Source organism: Akebia trifoliata, chromosome 12, assembly GCF_017979445.1.
Source record: "Akebia trifoliata isolate Shusen 1 chromosome 12, ASM1797944v1, whole genome shotgun sequence".
In the NCBI taxonomy this organism is placed as follows: domain Eukaryota; kingdom Viridiplantae; phylum Streptophyta; class Magnoliopsida; order Ranunculales; family Lardizabalaceae; genus Akebia; species Akebia trifoliata.
The window spans coordinates 28,550,681-28,567,694 of record NC_141386.1 but is presented as its reverse complement, the minus strand read 5'-3'; the positions used below and the strand labels follow the sequence as shown (position 1 = coordinate 28,567,694).

The 17,014-nt window shown below is 35.0% G+C and overlaps 1 protein-coding gene across 1 annotated transcript; it reads right to left on the bottom strand.

Moving 5' to 3' along the window:
• Positions 1-4,018: 4,018 nt before the first annotated feature.
• On the bottom strand, positions 4,019-7,243 carry LOC147389311 (uncharacterized). Its single transcript, XM_086419096.1, has 2 exons — positions 6,776-7,243; positions 4,019-5,332 (listed from the first exon to the last, which is right to left on the bottom strand). The coding sequence occupies exons 1-2, from the start codon at positions 7,202-7,204 to the stop codon at positions 4,559-4,561; spliced, it is 1,203 nt and encodes a 400-aa protein (XP_086275222.1). The 5' UTR covers positions 7,205-7,243; the 3' UTR covers positions 4,019-4,558.
• Positions 7,244-17,014: the final 9,771 nt, after the last annotated feature.

Sequence of the window (17,014 nt, the reverse complement as noted above, 5' to 3'; positions counted from 1 at the left end):
CCAAGATGTATAAACGGACTCAATAAAACACACTCAACTGACCTTTTTATTTTGTTGTAGCTAATTAACTCTCAACTGACATGGAAAATGGACTGATTCGTAGATTTTTCCTTGTGGACCTCGAGGAAGAAATCTATGGTTTTGTGCACATTACACCTCAGTTGAGTGTATTTGAATGTCTCTATTTAGAATTTAGAGTCGTGATAATCTATGATTCTCTGCATATTTTAATGGAGTGTTAGTTGGATCTTGAAGGGTCCACACGTCCATAAATTTATAATAATAAAAAAATTCAATTATGAAGAGACGTGTCAATTTTTTATTCACTTGAACATCTTGAAGAACCACGAAATTTTACAGCAAAATCGTAAACGCTTCTGAAAATCCATTAGCAAAGCATGTTCTCTAGTGGATCGAGATTGTAGTGAGCACCTACTCTTTGAAGCGATCATTATGCAGGAGATTTCACGTACGACTGAAGACTTGGCGCTACTAATCAATGGAGTGTCGGCCGACAGCTTCCATTGCTCTTTTTCTTATATTTATAGCAGTATGTATCACTGTTTGTTACAGATAAGGGTTGATCCAAACTAACTTGAACAAAGTCGTTCTAACTCTAATAAACTGATTCAATTCAGAACCAATTCAAGAGCCCATATTGTAACAAAGTAATCCAAATCAGAACTAACTCAAGAGTCCATATTGTAACAAACTATCCCAATTTAACTAAATTCTTTATAAATATAAAATTAATCTCTTCTCACAAGTCCGCGAAGAGAGAGAGAGAGAGAGGTATTTTACTCAAACATTTCCTCTTGCTTTTACACTGTTGAAGAGAATAATTTATGGTCCTGTCCTCTTGTTCTTGTTGGTGGTGGTGTTTTGAAATTAAATTTATGTGGCTATTTTCAAACTAAAGGAGAAATATCTCTAAGAGGAGAGAGAGAGATTCTAGAAAATTATGTTGGATTAATTGATTCATTTGATTATTTTCCAACAGATGATTTCTTTTTATAAAATCATTTCAGTTTACACTATTTGGAAAGATTATATAAAAAAAGGAATAATGGAAATAAATATACACAGAATTAAATTTAGGACTATTAGTGTTTCTTGTAATTGTCTTACCATAAACTAGCTTTACATTTGAAGAGTAGATTCCAAAAAGGTATAGTGTGATGCTTGAATAGAAAGAGTAGCTGGACACCATGTGCTAGACCGTGGTTTAGACTTGCTGGATCATCCCAATTCTCTTCATTTGGGTCAAATTGGCTTGAACCAAACGAGTCATGGACTGTAGAGCAGTCAATGGATCAGGTTCAGACCAGATACCAGTCCGAAATTAAAAGGATTGGATTGGAGCTTTATTGGATCAGATTTTTCGGATCTCAGTACTAGGATCCAATTCCCATTCAATAACAATCAAATTTGGGATAGATCAGGCCAAACTCGATTTGATATACAATTTAAATAAACTTCATATATTTAAACAAAATATAGAATGTGATTTATATACTTCACACATTTTATTCAGATCGAAACATGGTCGATCCAGACCGATCCAAAAGGATAATCAACTGGAACCTTACTGGATCGGATCCTTATTGGAACCCAAATCCTAAATCCAGACCCAAAGTTATCGGATCAGAATGGATGGATTTGGGGTTTGATCCAATCCATTGACACCCTAATTTCCGGTTACTATCTTTAATACCCCTCAAGTTGATATGGGAGGTATCTCTAAGGTTCAACTTGTGACTTGAGACAATCAACATTGATCGAGGAAGAGTCTTAGTGAAAATAGCTGCAAACTGCATCGTGGAGGTTCTTGTCCTTGGAATCTTGTGCCTTGTTTAAGGAAAATTAAAGTTAGTCTCTCTTGTATTACTTGGGATGTCCACCATGTCTAGAGAGAGAAGAACTCCAGCAGACGCACTAGGGCAATTCAGCATTCAAAGTTCAACTACAACTGAATTTGTTAATGTTTTATCTTTTCATCTCATTGTAAAAAAGTGATATTGGTGATCAATTGGGTTTGCCCATGTTCAAGTTATAAATTAAGGGACTCATTCCTGGTATTTCTATTTCAATACACTACTTCATGGGGATATTAGCATTGTCCATCACTTTTTTTTTTTTTAGTGAAAAAAAACGAGGGTGTATTGGTCTTTTACACAATAAATGTTATGAGCATTTAACTATTTTGAATTAAATGTATTTTTTTAGTAAATTCTTTGGCACTTAATGTAAATATAAAAAGCATTTATTAATGGCATAATAAATGTATTTATTCTATAAAAGACCAATAAATTCTTATCTTTTTCACTAGAAGACAAAATGAAGAGCGGTATTACTGGAAAAAAAAAAGTGTTGGATAATGTTAACGTCCCCATGAGGTCTTGAAAGTTAGTATTTCACACACACACATATATATATAGGGTCAGGTTCAAGGGCCATATGAGAAAACATATGTAAAAACTTTCGTTTTTAATAAAATTTTAAAATATGGGTTAGAAATTTTGGATTGAGCTGATTTTTTGTGAAGATGATCTCTATGATGGGAAGATCATCCAAAAAAAAAAAATCAGCCCAATCTAAAACTTCTAACCCCATTAAAAGTGATTTAGAATGTAGACCGTCGATTTTTTACCAATTTTTATCACAAATTTGTAAATCACTTTTGATGGATTTAGAAGTTTCTGATTTAGCTGATTTTTTTTTTAGGATGATCTTTTCATCATAGTGACCATCCTTGCAAAAAATCAGCTCAAACCAAAACCTCTAACTCTTATTTTGAAAAACGAAAGTTTTTTCATATGTTTTCTCATATGGCCCTTGAACCGCCCTCATATATATATATATATGGGGACAGTTCAGCAGCCCTAAAGTTTGCCAAGTTTGGTGCTAAACATTTTTCAAAATATGGGTTAGAAGTTTTGGAATGAGCTGATTTTTTGTGAGGATGATCTCTATGATAAGGAGATTATCCTAACCAAAAATCAGCCTATTCCAAAACTTCTAACCCCATCAAAAGTGATTTGCAAAAATTGGACGGTCCACGATTCTTCAACTTATAAATTAGGGTTAGAAGTTTTAAAATGAGCTGATTTTTTGTGAGGATGATTTCTTCATCGTAGAGATCATCCTCACAAAAAATCAGCCTATTCCAAAACTTCTAACCCCATCAAAAGTGATTTACAAAAAATGTTTGGCAAACTTTAGGGCTGCCGAACCGCTCCATATATATATATATATAAAACTTCTAACCCCATTAAAGGTGATTTACAGAAAATGTTTGGCAAACTTTAGGGCTGCCGAACCGCTCCATATCTATATATATATATACTGCTAATTTTATAAAATAGAATCGAGGGAGAGTAGAGAAAGAGGACCGAATCATTAATAAGAAAATATCCACGTGATGTCAGTAGAAGTATGGGCAAGAGAATAAAAATGATTTATTTGATACTATGGATGACTGGTTACGGATGTCGTGATGTCTCATTTTTTTAGGTTGGTCAGCTCTATTGCTCTTTCCTAATTACGGATGTAACTTCATAGTATACCCATAAATTGGCCAGTTCCAATTTGGAAGGCTGCAATTTATTAATTGCTGCAGTTAATCTATATGGGATTCCCATAATTGTTAATAGAGAACCACGAGGAATCAAAGAATTACTATTCGAATTCAGTGCTAGATTTTGGGATGACAGACCATCATTTAATTTTATCAAATCTAGCCATAACATCAGATATAATATTTCTCAGGACAACTTCTTGGTACACAGTGGTCTTAAACATAGAGAAAGTAAACCAAATTGCTCAATATCCAAGCAAGAATATAAGTAGGGATCGAGCAAATTCCAGACCTTTGAGTATTTTGAAGTTGCAGGTTAGGGTATACCAAACATCATAGGAATAAGATTAATGGTTGTATGCCCGAATCAGGGGTGGAGGAAACTGAATGTGGATGGATCAGATTAGAAATGTACTTGAAGGTCTTAAACTAATACCTGGATAGAGGATGTAAAGGTACCATTAGTGAACCTACCGACTCTTTTCTATTATATAAAGCTCTAAATGGGGTTGGTTTTCCTTGGAATTGTTGAACCACTAGATGAGAGAAATCTTCACAATATTGAATACCCAACGATGGCAATTTCCTCACACCTCAAGGGAAGGTAACAAACAGGCGAATAATTAAACTAGCTTCCATTGGCCTCTTGGAGACTTCCCAGCTTCATCTCTCAAGATCTGTGAAGAATGCTTTTATTGGGGACCAAATTTCAGGATTTTTAAACTGCAAATCATTGGGGTATCCCCCTAATCTGCTGTATATTATTCAATCAATATAACATACTGACTTCTTAGCAAAGATATGCAAGTGAGTACAAACCATGTAAGAGTATACTGCTTATTAATTAAAGAAACCCCTTAAAATAACCTTAAACTTTAATGGCATGTTGCACGTATTAACCAATTTATTTTCATAGAAAAAACCTGTAAGCGCATAGCATAGTACTTTATTATTATACTTAACTATTATCCTTAGAATCATCTAAGGAATATAAAGAGCATTGGGTGGCCCTCCTCGTACCACAATCATCCCCTTGAATGCAGTCCACACTACTATTGCAAAGCGTGTGAGCAAAACCACGACATGTTTAGCCAGAGCTACCAATAGAAGCAAGAAAATAGCCCCTATCCAAGCAAGCCAGGCAATGGAAAAGTGGAAGGTGCCACAGATCACGAAGAAACTCGGCATACTCGTCTCCATTACAATCCCATAAGAGATTAAAACGGCAAATAGAGCTGTGACAAGGAACCTTCCCATGTTTAGAGTTGACAAGAAGATAATAATGAACAAAATGGCCACAATCATGGCCAGTGTCAAGAGTGTCATGAGGTAGAAGACCCTTGTCGGTTCATCATAGCCTAAAATCACATCTTTAATGTGGTATGAGGAATGGCCTGAGATGCTACTCAAGTTCCATCTAGGAGGGTTGTTTGCAACTTGGTAAACGAGTTGCACCACCATTTCGACTGCCACAAAGATGAGAGGCCACCTTTCTGGGGGGATCTGTAAGATAAGCCTTTGTAATGCTTCGTTGAAGTCCCATTGACATGGCGATAGTAGTTGCTGTTGTGGTTCTGGTTGTGGCTGTGAAGTTGCCCTTTCATGGGCTCTAAGTGCTCCATGACTTCGAAGTAACTCACAAATATCTCTATCACCCAGTTCATCGCGGCTTAGGTGCAAGAGATCCAGTGCGGTCAGCCCATCAGAGTTGGTGGCGTTTACATTCACCATCCCAGGAAGCAACGCCTCAAGGGCCTGCAACATATTGTCACTTTTCTAGGAGTTATTTGCAAATATATCAAATTGACATTAGAACTAGTTATGCATCATTACAAAAGAAAGCTTAACTTATTTCAAGATCTTGTTCTTCACCTAAACCTACTTTCTTTTTCACCCTGTTGGATTGTTCAATTATATTTTCTTTTCCTTCATTAACAACCTCTATAGATAACCCAATTTTCAAAATATCCAATTTAAATTAGGCTTTAAATCATTCATTTCATGAAATTGATGAAAATAGAAATTCAAATTAAGATGAGTTTATAGGGTTTATACATTTGCAAAAACAGTAAAAAGTCAGACAAATTTTACAAGAAGAACAGCTTGATCCAATTTATGTATTTATTTTCTGCTAAACAAGCAAAGAGATATCATAAGTAATAGAAAATTTAGTGAGACTCAGTGCATTACCCCCCATCAACAAATATAAAAAAGGGAATCAAAAGGAAAATAATCTCACGAATTCTATGAATGGAACCTAAGGGATTTGGAGGATTACAAAAAATAAATAAATAAATCTTCCTAACTCGAGACATTGATCCCTCAATTGATTAAAACTAATCCCCACAACAACATAATGATGATGATAGATAATTTGGATCATGCCAACTCAACTCAGTAATTCATCTTGTTGAAGCTTATCTGGATTTGGTATTCATTGGAAGGCCTATGTTCTCAGCTTACTGAGAAGCATTTGGCACACAAGTATAATTTTTTCTTTTAATATTTATATTAATTAGGTTAAGAAGTATTTCATGACTCTCCTAATTAAGTCGACCCATTAGTCAATAAGTGAACTCAACTGACTTGATTGTGCTTCGAGCTGACTGGTCAAGTTTCATAATTATACTTGTATCATCATCATCATCTCATCACAGCTAAATCCAAAAAGTTGATGTGCTTCGAGCTGGACTCGTCAAGTTTCATAATTATATTTGTATCATCATCATCATCATCATCATCATCTCATCACAGCTAAATCCAAAAAGTTGGTGTCTTTATTCTTCTATTAAGTTTTGTCCAAGGCCATGTCTCAAGTTAATTGTATTGATTTCACAACCATTCAACTTGTACATAGAAACTTTCTAACTTGGCTGTAATTGATTTGCACATTCTTCTCAGTTTCATCCCATGTCACGCCATTCACTCAATCGAAGCACCTCATTGGAAAAAAATAATTAATTATTATATTTATAATGATCATGATCATCATGTTGATGACGATGACAATCATGATGAGGTGAAACCGCCATGAGGGAGGGAAGGAGAGGGGAAGGAAAGCTTGGGAATTCTTTTGAGGCAATGAGATTGCCTATGAAATGGAGCAAACAATAAGATAGTAAAACACGCATTAATGGATTAAAAAAAATTCAAAAAAAAAAAAAAAAAATCTAAAGGGATAGAAAGCAAGTAAGTTACCAGGCGTTGTTTCATGGAAGTTGCGAGGTGGAGGACTGTATTACCGTTCCCATCCACCCAGTTTACAAGGTGCTCCACCTTCATTTGTCGCAATTTTCCCAGTAACCATACGAATGCATCGTATTGGTTATGCTTCAGAGTGAGATGGAGAACTGTGTCTCCCCAAGCTGTTACATCCAGAACAGCTACCAGACAAGCCAAGAGAATTCTGCGCAAGTCGTTCACACTCCCTTTAATGGCCGCCCGTTGGAGCGGAGTTAGGTCATTGATATCTTTCAGCTTGTATTGCTTGAGGAACTCATCATCACCAACATCAGATGTTTCATTAGCAGAGTTCATAGGACTTGCTTCTTTCATGTTAGCAAAACCAAGTTTGTCTATGTTCTCTCCTGTTGCTATATCATTTACAGAAATCTCAACGTTCTCCATCTTTTCTTGCTCTTTGTGACTATGTGACTTTGTTCTATTGTGAGATATATCAAAGCAGACTTTAATATTCAATATTAACGTACATTTATTTATATTTTTTTTCTCCATTTTTGCTAAATATTTGCAAAGGAACCAAGTTTTCTAGAAAGTCGTCTCTCAATGAATCCACGCAGCAACTACTAGAGGACCCCACCCAATGGCCCGGCTTAATCTTGGGGTTAGGGTAGTTGTTGAAAATTGAAACAATATTATCTGAAAGGTGGGTACGTGTGGAATCTAAGAGGAAAGATATTGGATGGTTCCTTGTTGTTTCCTTAAATTCAACATGGTGGTGCGGTTTAATTTTTCAATGTCACAATAACCCTTTGCACATCCAAATTTAGAGCCCATAATGTCGGAATATTTTTGTCTCCAACAAATTATTTTAGGATGAGCCGTGGAATTGAGTTGTTGTTTTTCTTCATTGAAGTACACCAAACAAGTGAAAAAATTTCTGAAAATTAATTTCTTCTCAATTTACTTATAAAATTATATGGGAGGAATTTCCAATTAGTCTGGTTAGCTTGATCACTAGCATATATAGTCAGGCTGTTGCCGCGACCAACACTCCTGCCAGCACCGAGGGGTGGGGACTGACTATAACCAATCACCTAAATGAGGGTGAAAGCCTGATTAACGTAGTCAATTTAGAGTTTTTCATTCCTCATATGGTGTAATTTTGATAGGGACTAGAGATCCAACATAGATTTTAAAACTTTTCTTCTTGAAATTGACCAAACTTGATTGAATTTTGAGGTATTGGGGATTAACCAAAATTTGAGTTCACCAAGTCTATTTGAAATTCAATCCAATTGTCCCAAAAACTACTCGTGTTGGATTGAAATTACAGCGTAAGAATGTCAATGGACGAGTTGAGGGCATGCCGATCGAGCTAGGCCCTAACACAACTTTCAAAGGCATGATGCACACAAAGCCCAACCCTAAATCCCTATTTGATTAGAATCAGCCAAGGCCTAGCTTGTTTCAGATGAGATTGAGTCGAGTTCGAGTTCATTTTTACTTTCACAAAATTGATTAAATCATTTTACACACCCACTTTGGGGGACTTGGGGTATGTTGAGTCATTTTCACCATGGTAATCATTTTAATGAAAAAATAAACCATTTTTTTTCTTTAAGCAAGCTAATAGATTATATTGCTTAAATAATGTACATTGGATAAGAGATATACTCCTATAAATTACATCTCAGGGAATCTGAAATTAGGTATCGGTGGATCTTAAAAATTATGTATATTTAAACATATTATTATATGTTGACAACCCATAATTCTTGACTTCAAATATTATTAGACGACTTTGCGAGGATAACAAGTCATTTTCAAACTATAATTTCTAACTTGATACATCTACCATGCAAGTGGAGTACAAATGAAAGGTACCTAACACGTTGAGTAAGAGAAGAAGATTTGTAGTTTAAGTTTAATAAACAATGCCGGACGGAAACATCCTTGAAATTATGTATCAGACTCAAAGCCCATTGCCTGGAAACCAAATGTAATCCGAAATTTATGTCAACTTGAGGAAGACTTTTCCAAAGTAAAATATTTAATGGAGTGTTAGTTAGCATTTGAAACGTGAAAGGTCCATACGTCGATTGAACTTAAAGTCTTCTACATAAATTTATATATTTTCAATTATGAAAATACGTGGCAATTTCTTATTGACTTGAACTTCTAGAAAAAAGTCAAAAAGAAAGAATTTTTACGGCAAAATTGTTACTCAAACGTGAGAACATAGAAGGTCCTTGATTCCTTGCACCCTTGGAAAGAAAGATAATAAGCTAAGACTACCAAGTCATTCCAAAATCTGAAAATCAGAGCAAACGCTTCTGAAATGAATTTGCAGAGTATGTTGTCCTGGGAACAAACGTGGGAACAAGTGCACATGGATGTGGTGATTGGCCTCAAGACGAAAGTAGAGAACCCATTTCGCGACTGGTTTAAATATTGGGTGGAACTAATGAGTGGAGATACTCCTCTACATACCGCGTGTAAGTATGGAAATCTTGAATCTGTTAAAAAGATCATCAAAACCAACCCTTCTTGTGTTGATAGGTTAAACAACGATGGGTTTAGTCCATGTCACTTAGCTGCAGCAAACGGACATGTTGAGATTGTGAGAGAACTCATCAATTTCAAACGAATCCTCTGTCTTGTTAATGATAGAGAAGGAAGAAATCCACTTCACTGTGCAATAATCGCAGGAAAATTCGATGTTGTGAATGAGATACTCTCCAATATTCATCTGGACCAACTGGTGAATTCCAAGGATCGAGATGGTAACACGGTCTTGCACATGGCGACTATTAATCGACATGCCTGTATTGTTGAGTTGTTGATCAAAGAAAACTCATTTACTAGTAAATGTGTTAAGGTTAATGCTGTTAATGCTAATGGGTTCACAGCTTTCGATATCTCGTCAAATCATTTGGATTTAGAGATTAAAGGGATGCTTGAAGAAGCTGGAGGACTCAGAGCACAAGACTGCAAATTTAACCATTCTTATAAGAAATTGTTGGATTGGGTGCTCGTTGGACCCTTTTCTTCTTCTTCTTCTTCTTTGCCTTCTTTTTCGCTTTCTCGTAAGAAGATCGAAGAACGATCGGAAGGACAATTCCAGGGAACAGCAACGTTATCCATTGCAGTGTTGATTGCATTACTTACCTTTCAGGCAGTATTGAATCCTTCTCGTCTCGTTTCTTGGGACGAAAAGGAGAACATTTCATATCAAGTGAAACTGTTCCAATTGTTGTTCTTCTTCAACTGGATTGGCTTTTTCGCATCTCTTACTGTCATAATTTTCACCACATTTGAACTGCTTTTAGGTGGTCAAGCTTTGTTACTATTCTCTATGATTTCGATGGTGGGTTCTTATGTGTGTTCGATTAATACACTTGCACGGAATGCTGGATTCGACGCTTTTGTTCTTGCAGTTCCTTTGCTTTTGTTTATAGCAGTTCAGTATGTATTACTGTTTAATAAAAATGCAGGAATGTTTCTAGAAGGGGGTTTCAGATGGACAGATAATAGGTCAAACAATTCTTATAAGAAATGGTTGGAATGTGTGATCTTTGGACCTTCTTCTTCTACTTCATTTTCAGTTTCTCCTCCGAAGTTTGAAGAATATTCGAAAGGGCAATTGAAGTGGACAGCAATGCTATCAGTTGCATTGTTGATTGCAGGACTTACCTTCCATGCAGGATTGAGTCCTCCTCGTGTTCTTACTAAGGAAGAAATCGAAAACAAGTCCTATCAACAGCTGATGCTGTTCCGTCTGTTCATGTTCTTCAACTCGGCGGGTTTTTTTACATCTCTTACTGTCATAATTCTCACATCATTTGAACCGGTTTTAGGTCAAGCTTTTTTATTTTTCTCTGTGATTTCGATGGTGAGCTCCTATGTGTGTTCGGTGATTACACTTGCATGGACTGCCGGGTTCAACGCTTCCATTCTTGCTGTTCCTTTGCTTATGTTTATAGCATTACATGAGTATGTATTACTGTTGAAGAAGGATGAAGGGAAGAAGGTGATCAAAGACATGGCTTGGGGGACACAGAAACTTCGCCCTACCTCGTTTTAGGCTGTATGTGCCCTTTCAGCCCGTGATGGTGTAATGGTTTTCTATTACTGTTCTTGTTCGTGTTGTTGTTGTTGTTGTTGCTGTTGTTAATGTGTACGCGAACAGTAATAATAAATAAATGGATGAATAAATAAGTAAATAAATGAAAAGGTTGGGGAGTTCATGATCTCCTCCAACCAAGCTTGTTAATGTATTGAAATTAAATTTCTGTCATACGATCTGTTCTCTATTTTCAAACTGCTGTGTGATGTCTAATGTTCCTAAGTTGGTCTTGGGCTTCAAGAGTAATCAAAAGTAATGGGACCTTTTACGAGTGTAGGGGGGCTCCCGAACTCCAAGATGAACATTTTTTGGTATATATAATTTACAAGTTGAAGAATCGTGGACCGTCCGATTTTTGTAAACCACTTTTGATGGGGCTAGAAGTTTTGGAATGAGCTAATTTTTGGTAAGGATGATCTCTTCATCATAGAGATCATCCTCACAAAAAATCAGCCCATTCCAAAACTTCTAATCCATGTTTTGAAAAATGTTTGGCACCCTTTAAGGCCTCCAAACGCCACCCATTTATATATATATATATATATATATATATATATAGGGAGGCGTTCGGAGGCATCAGTTTCGTCAGTCATTTTAACAAAAGTAACCCGACCGTTGGATATTATTAAATCGGACGGTCGAGATTGCTTATTACGTTTAAATGATAACTTATAGGTTTTTACTGCGCCATCCCTCATCTTTTGACTTATTAGTGTCACCTCCCTGAGTGAAAAACAGCAGAGAGTGCTTATTACGTTTAAATGATAACTTATAGGTTTTTACTGCGCCATCCCTCATCTTTTGACTTATTAGTGTCACCTCCCTGAGTGATTTACAACGACAGATCTGTTCTCTCTGTTCTCCCTCGAACACCTCTCTCTCTCGCTTTCGCTCCGCTGAAACTCTCCTCTCTTTCCCTGCAACTCCATCGACGAAAACCTCTCTCTCCCTCTCTCTCTCTCTCTCTCTCTCTCGCTCGCTCGTTCCGCTGAAACCCTCAAACCTCCTCACCTCCTCTCTCTCGCTGCAACTCCATCGACGAAGCACGAACACGAACGCCTCCTACACTCTCTCTTGCTCTCGCTGCAACTTCTGTACAAAAGGCTATTATTTGTTCTGCTTGCTTATATTTGGACCTCTTCACCTTCTCTAAGTGACGTAATTCTGTTCTACATAATTTTCCATGCCTGATATAAAAATCAAAGGAATATTGGGACTTGCCAGTGTCAAGTGTGGTATATCGCCAATACGCTTAGTGTCTGCACTTCTATTTTGATGTAGGCTATTTAACTTTTTCTGAATTAGGATTTAAAGAGTCACGATTTTTCACTTTGACAACCTAATTAGGATGCTAAAACTGTACAAACTGAGTGTGGGCACTCCTTTTCTCTATTCTTGCCGATAGTGAATGAACTTTTACAGCTCCCAGACACCAATGTCAATGCACTGACCAGAGACCATAAGACAGCTTTCGACATAGCTGAAGGACTTCCTCTCTCGGAAGAATCGGCAGAGATTAAGGATTGCTTGGCTCGCTTTGGTGCAGTCAGGGCAAATGAACTAAACCAACCAAGGGATGGTGAGCTCAGGAAGACTGTGACAGAGATCAAGAAAGATGTCCATACACAGCTCGAGCAAACCAGGAGAACCAACAAGAACGTTCATGGAATCGCCAAGGAACTCAGAAAGCTGCATAGAGAAGGGATCAACAATGCTACCAACTCTGTAACTGTGGTGGCTGTGCTCTTTGCCACGGTTGCATTTGCAGCCATCTTCACGTGGAGATCAAAATCAAACCTTATTAGGAGTCGTTCGTGTTCGTGAGACGAAGTTGCAGCGAGAGCAAGAGAGAGTGTAGGAGGCGTTCGTGTTCGTGCTTCGTCGATGGAGTTGCAACGAGAGAGAGGAGGTGAGGAGGTTCGAGGGTTTCAGCGGAACGAGCGAGCGAGAGAGAGAGAGGGAGAGAGAGGTTTTCGTCGATGGAGTTGCAGGGAAAGAGAGGAGAGTTTCAGCGGAGCGAGAGCGAGAGAGAGAGGTGTTCGAGGGAGAACAAACGAGAGAGAACAGATCTGTCGTTGTAAATCACTCGGGGAGGTGGCACTAATAACGCCAAACATGAGGGATGGCGCTGTAAAAAGCCCATAACTTATAACATAAACGAAATCGAAAATCTCGGCCGTGCGATTCAACAATATCCAACGGTCGGGTTTCTTTTGTTAAAACTACTGATAAAACACATGCATCCGAACGCCTCCCATATATATATATATATATATATATATAGGTCCCGTTCACCACCCTACACTTTACCAAACGTGTTTTGTCCTACATGGGTTAGAAGTTTTGAAATAGGCTGATTTTTGGTGAGGATGATCTCTACGGTGAGGAGATCATCCTCACAAAAAATCAGCCCATTCCAAAACTTCTAACCGCATAAAAAATGGTTTACAAAAAATGAACGGTCCACGATTTTTTAACTTGTAAACATGGGGCTAGAAATTTCGGAACGGGCTGATTTTTGGTGAGGAGGATCTTCTAATCATAAAGATTATCCTCACCAAAAATCAGCCCATTCCAAAACTTCTAACCATGGAGGAAAAAACATGTTTGGTAAAGTGTAGGGTGTTGAACATTTCCCTACATATATATATATATATATATATGTGTGTGTGTGTGTGTGTGTGTGTGTGTTTTCGGAGTAGGGTTTTATTTTATCTTTTGCTCTATGAGATTCCTTGTAGCTAAGAGAGTTGCAAAGGTTTGAGAGTTTGTAATCTTTAAAGTTGATAATGGATTGATCTCCCTCCCCTCTATGGACGTAGACAATTAGTCGAACCACATAAATCTTGTGTTCTTTGTGTAATTGCTTACATTGTTTTTTCTCTCGTTATGCTTCCGCGCAACACAAACTAAGAGAGAGAGAGAGATTATAGATAATAATGAGGGATTATTTGTTTGTTCTACAATTGAGGATTTCTTTTCATAAAATCACATTAAACTGACCCAAATGGAATATCTCCGAGTAAGTTAAGAGAAGAGAGTAAAAAAGATTACAAAAAAGATTATAGAAAATTAAGTTGGACTATTTCATTGTTCTACTTCTCCAATAATTTTTTTTCCTTTTAATATAAGATTTCACTACAACTTACTACCTTCAAAAAGATTATACAAAGAGAAATAATGAAAAATGAAATAAATTTAAATAGGAAAATATAGGATAATAAATTTAGAAAGTTTTGTTATCTTTCCTTCCCAGACTAATCTTTCTTGTGATTATCTTATCACAAAAGAGATTTCTATTAAAGAGAAGATTTCATGCTTTGTACAATGAAATTTTTCTCAAAAATCTTATTATAGTATTGTAATATGCTACAGCGTAGTATTGCATTGTATTAGGGTGTACGGATATACACTGAATCATTTTAACATTGTAATTATAGTATTTATGTATACTAGTAACTTGTAGACACCTCATTTTTGCATATGTCTAATTCGACAATTCGTCGTCTGGTTGTAGTGAATTCCTAATAATAAGCACAAAGAACTTGAATGCTGGAGAGTACATTTTCCAATTTTTCTCGTTTCTAGTCATTTCATCTTTTCCACTCATTACGACTTGACATAAAAATTACGCACACTTAAGATTGCTACAATTTACATCCAATTTAATAAGTATGTACGCTTAAGTTTGCTACACATTTCGATAACTTAAAGACCTCGTGACACTAAGAAAATATGATCTCAAAACCTAAAAATAATCACATGGAATTGAAAGAAACCTTACACCAAAATTCATAAAATTTATAAAAATTAACAAAAATGCTTCTCTTGAATCTCGTATCGCCAAGAAGTTTCAAAAGTACTTTCATTACTTTCAGAATATGATTTCGAGTCTAACGGGACCCGAATTGATGAAAACGAAGAAACTTACGAGAAATCACAAAAATGATCAAAATGACCCTTGATGTATGACTTTTACATAGAGACCTTGACTCTTAGGAAAATGTGATCAAAAATAAATTATCAATGGATTTACACGCAACAAAAATCTAAAAAATTGGAAAAATTTAGTATTGAAAATTTTGATTGATCAACAACCGACTGATGACCTAAATCAAATAATCAAAATCAAATTAAAATTTTAAGTTAAAAGTTAATTAACCAATCAAAATTCAAAATCAAATCGATATTCAAATTAAAATTCAATTGACCAATCGATATCCAAATTAAAATTCAATCCACCAATCGATATTCAAATTAAAGTTCAATCAACCAATCGATATCCAAATTAAAATGCAATTGACCAATTGATATTCAATTAAAAGTTAGTCAACCAATCAAAATTTAAAATCAAATTGATATTCAAATTAAAATTCATTTGACCAATTGATATCCAAATTAAAATTCAATCAACCAATCGATATTCAAATTAAAATTCAATTGACTAATCGATATCCAAATTAAAACTCAATCAACTAATGAAATTAAAATGAAAATCCAATCTGCCAATCAAATTCAAATTCAAATTCAACCATCTAATCAAATTGAAAATTAAAATTAAATTCAATCTATCAATGGAGGACTACCGAATCGCGAATACTGTAGGATCATTACCCACATCATCTTATAAGAAACATGGAGGAGAGAAGATTGAAAAGAAAAAACAAACAAAAAATCTATAAAAATCAAACGTCCAAAAAATTTGATAAAAAGAGGAAACAAATAATTAGAAAGTAGAGAGAAAAGGAAACTAAAAAAAAAAGTATAAAAATCTAACGTCCCACTCTCTCCCATATCTCTAATCCCTCTCTCTCTCACTCTCCATGTTCTCCTCTCTCTATTTTTTTCTCTTTTCTTTTATTCCTTCAAAAAACAAAAAACAAACAAACAAAAAATAGGAAAAATAGCATAAGAGAATGAATCTCTCCAAGAACTCGCATTCTTCATCATCTCTCATCACACCTCTTACCGTTACCTTTGATTGCGCCCGAAGGAATCCTACCCAACTATTTTTTTAAAGGTGAATTTAGCTTCTTCATTTTTTTTACTCTTAAGTCTTCTTCTCTTCCTTCCTCTTATTTTTCCCAAACTAATGTTATTATTTTTTATTTTTTATCATCGTATTGTTTTGTTCTTATCATTAATAATTATTCGATTTCGAAATTTCTTACATGATCATAATTTTCTAATTTTCAAATTCTACATATGATTGTTACTCTTCAATGTTGAAATTTTACATATTTTCAAAAAAATTCAATCTAAAATTAAGAATTTTACAAGTGTTCATATTTTTCAGATTTGATTTTAAATGATATTGGTTTTTACCAATTTTTGTGATTTATGTGTGTCCATATTTTCTAGATTTAATAATTGTACATGATACTGATTTTCTCCAATTTTGTTATTTAAAAATTTTCATATTTTCCAGACTTGATATTCGTATATGATATTGATTTTCATCAATTTTGTGATTTATGTGTATTCATATTTTTTCAAATTTGATAATTTTATAGGACATTGATTTTCACCAATTTTGTGATTCATGTATGATCGTGTTTTCCTGATTTGATCATTTTACGTGATATTAATTTTTGTCAACTTTGAAATTCATGTGTATTCATATTTGATAGTTTTGTGCGATATTGAAACTTGTCAATTCATCGAATTGTCGTATATTCATAACCTTCTAATTCGAAAATTTCATAATCATAATTTTCTAATTTGAATGTTCATTTTCATAAATTTTTAATTCAGAAATTTCATATTCATAACTCTCTAATTTGAAATTTCATTCATAATTTTCTAATTTAAGAATTTTTTCAAAAGCAATGTTTTCCAATTTTGAAGATTCATACAAAATCATATTTTTATTGATTTAATAATTTTGCTAATATCAATGATTTCTAATTTAAAAAATTCATGTACATTTGTACATTCTTGATTTAGCAATTTTTTTGACTTGAAGCGTTTATATATCTTACCAATTTGACAGTATTTTTTATTTGATTCATATTTTACCAATTTTTTAATTTGAATTACAAAAAATTTTACACGTGAACTTTAGAAAATGGGATATGATACGGATTTTTTCTTTTTTTTTTCTTTTTACGCAAAATTCAAGGAATCAT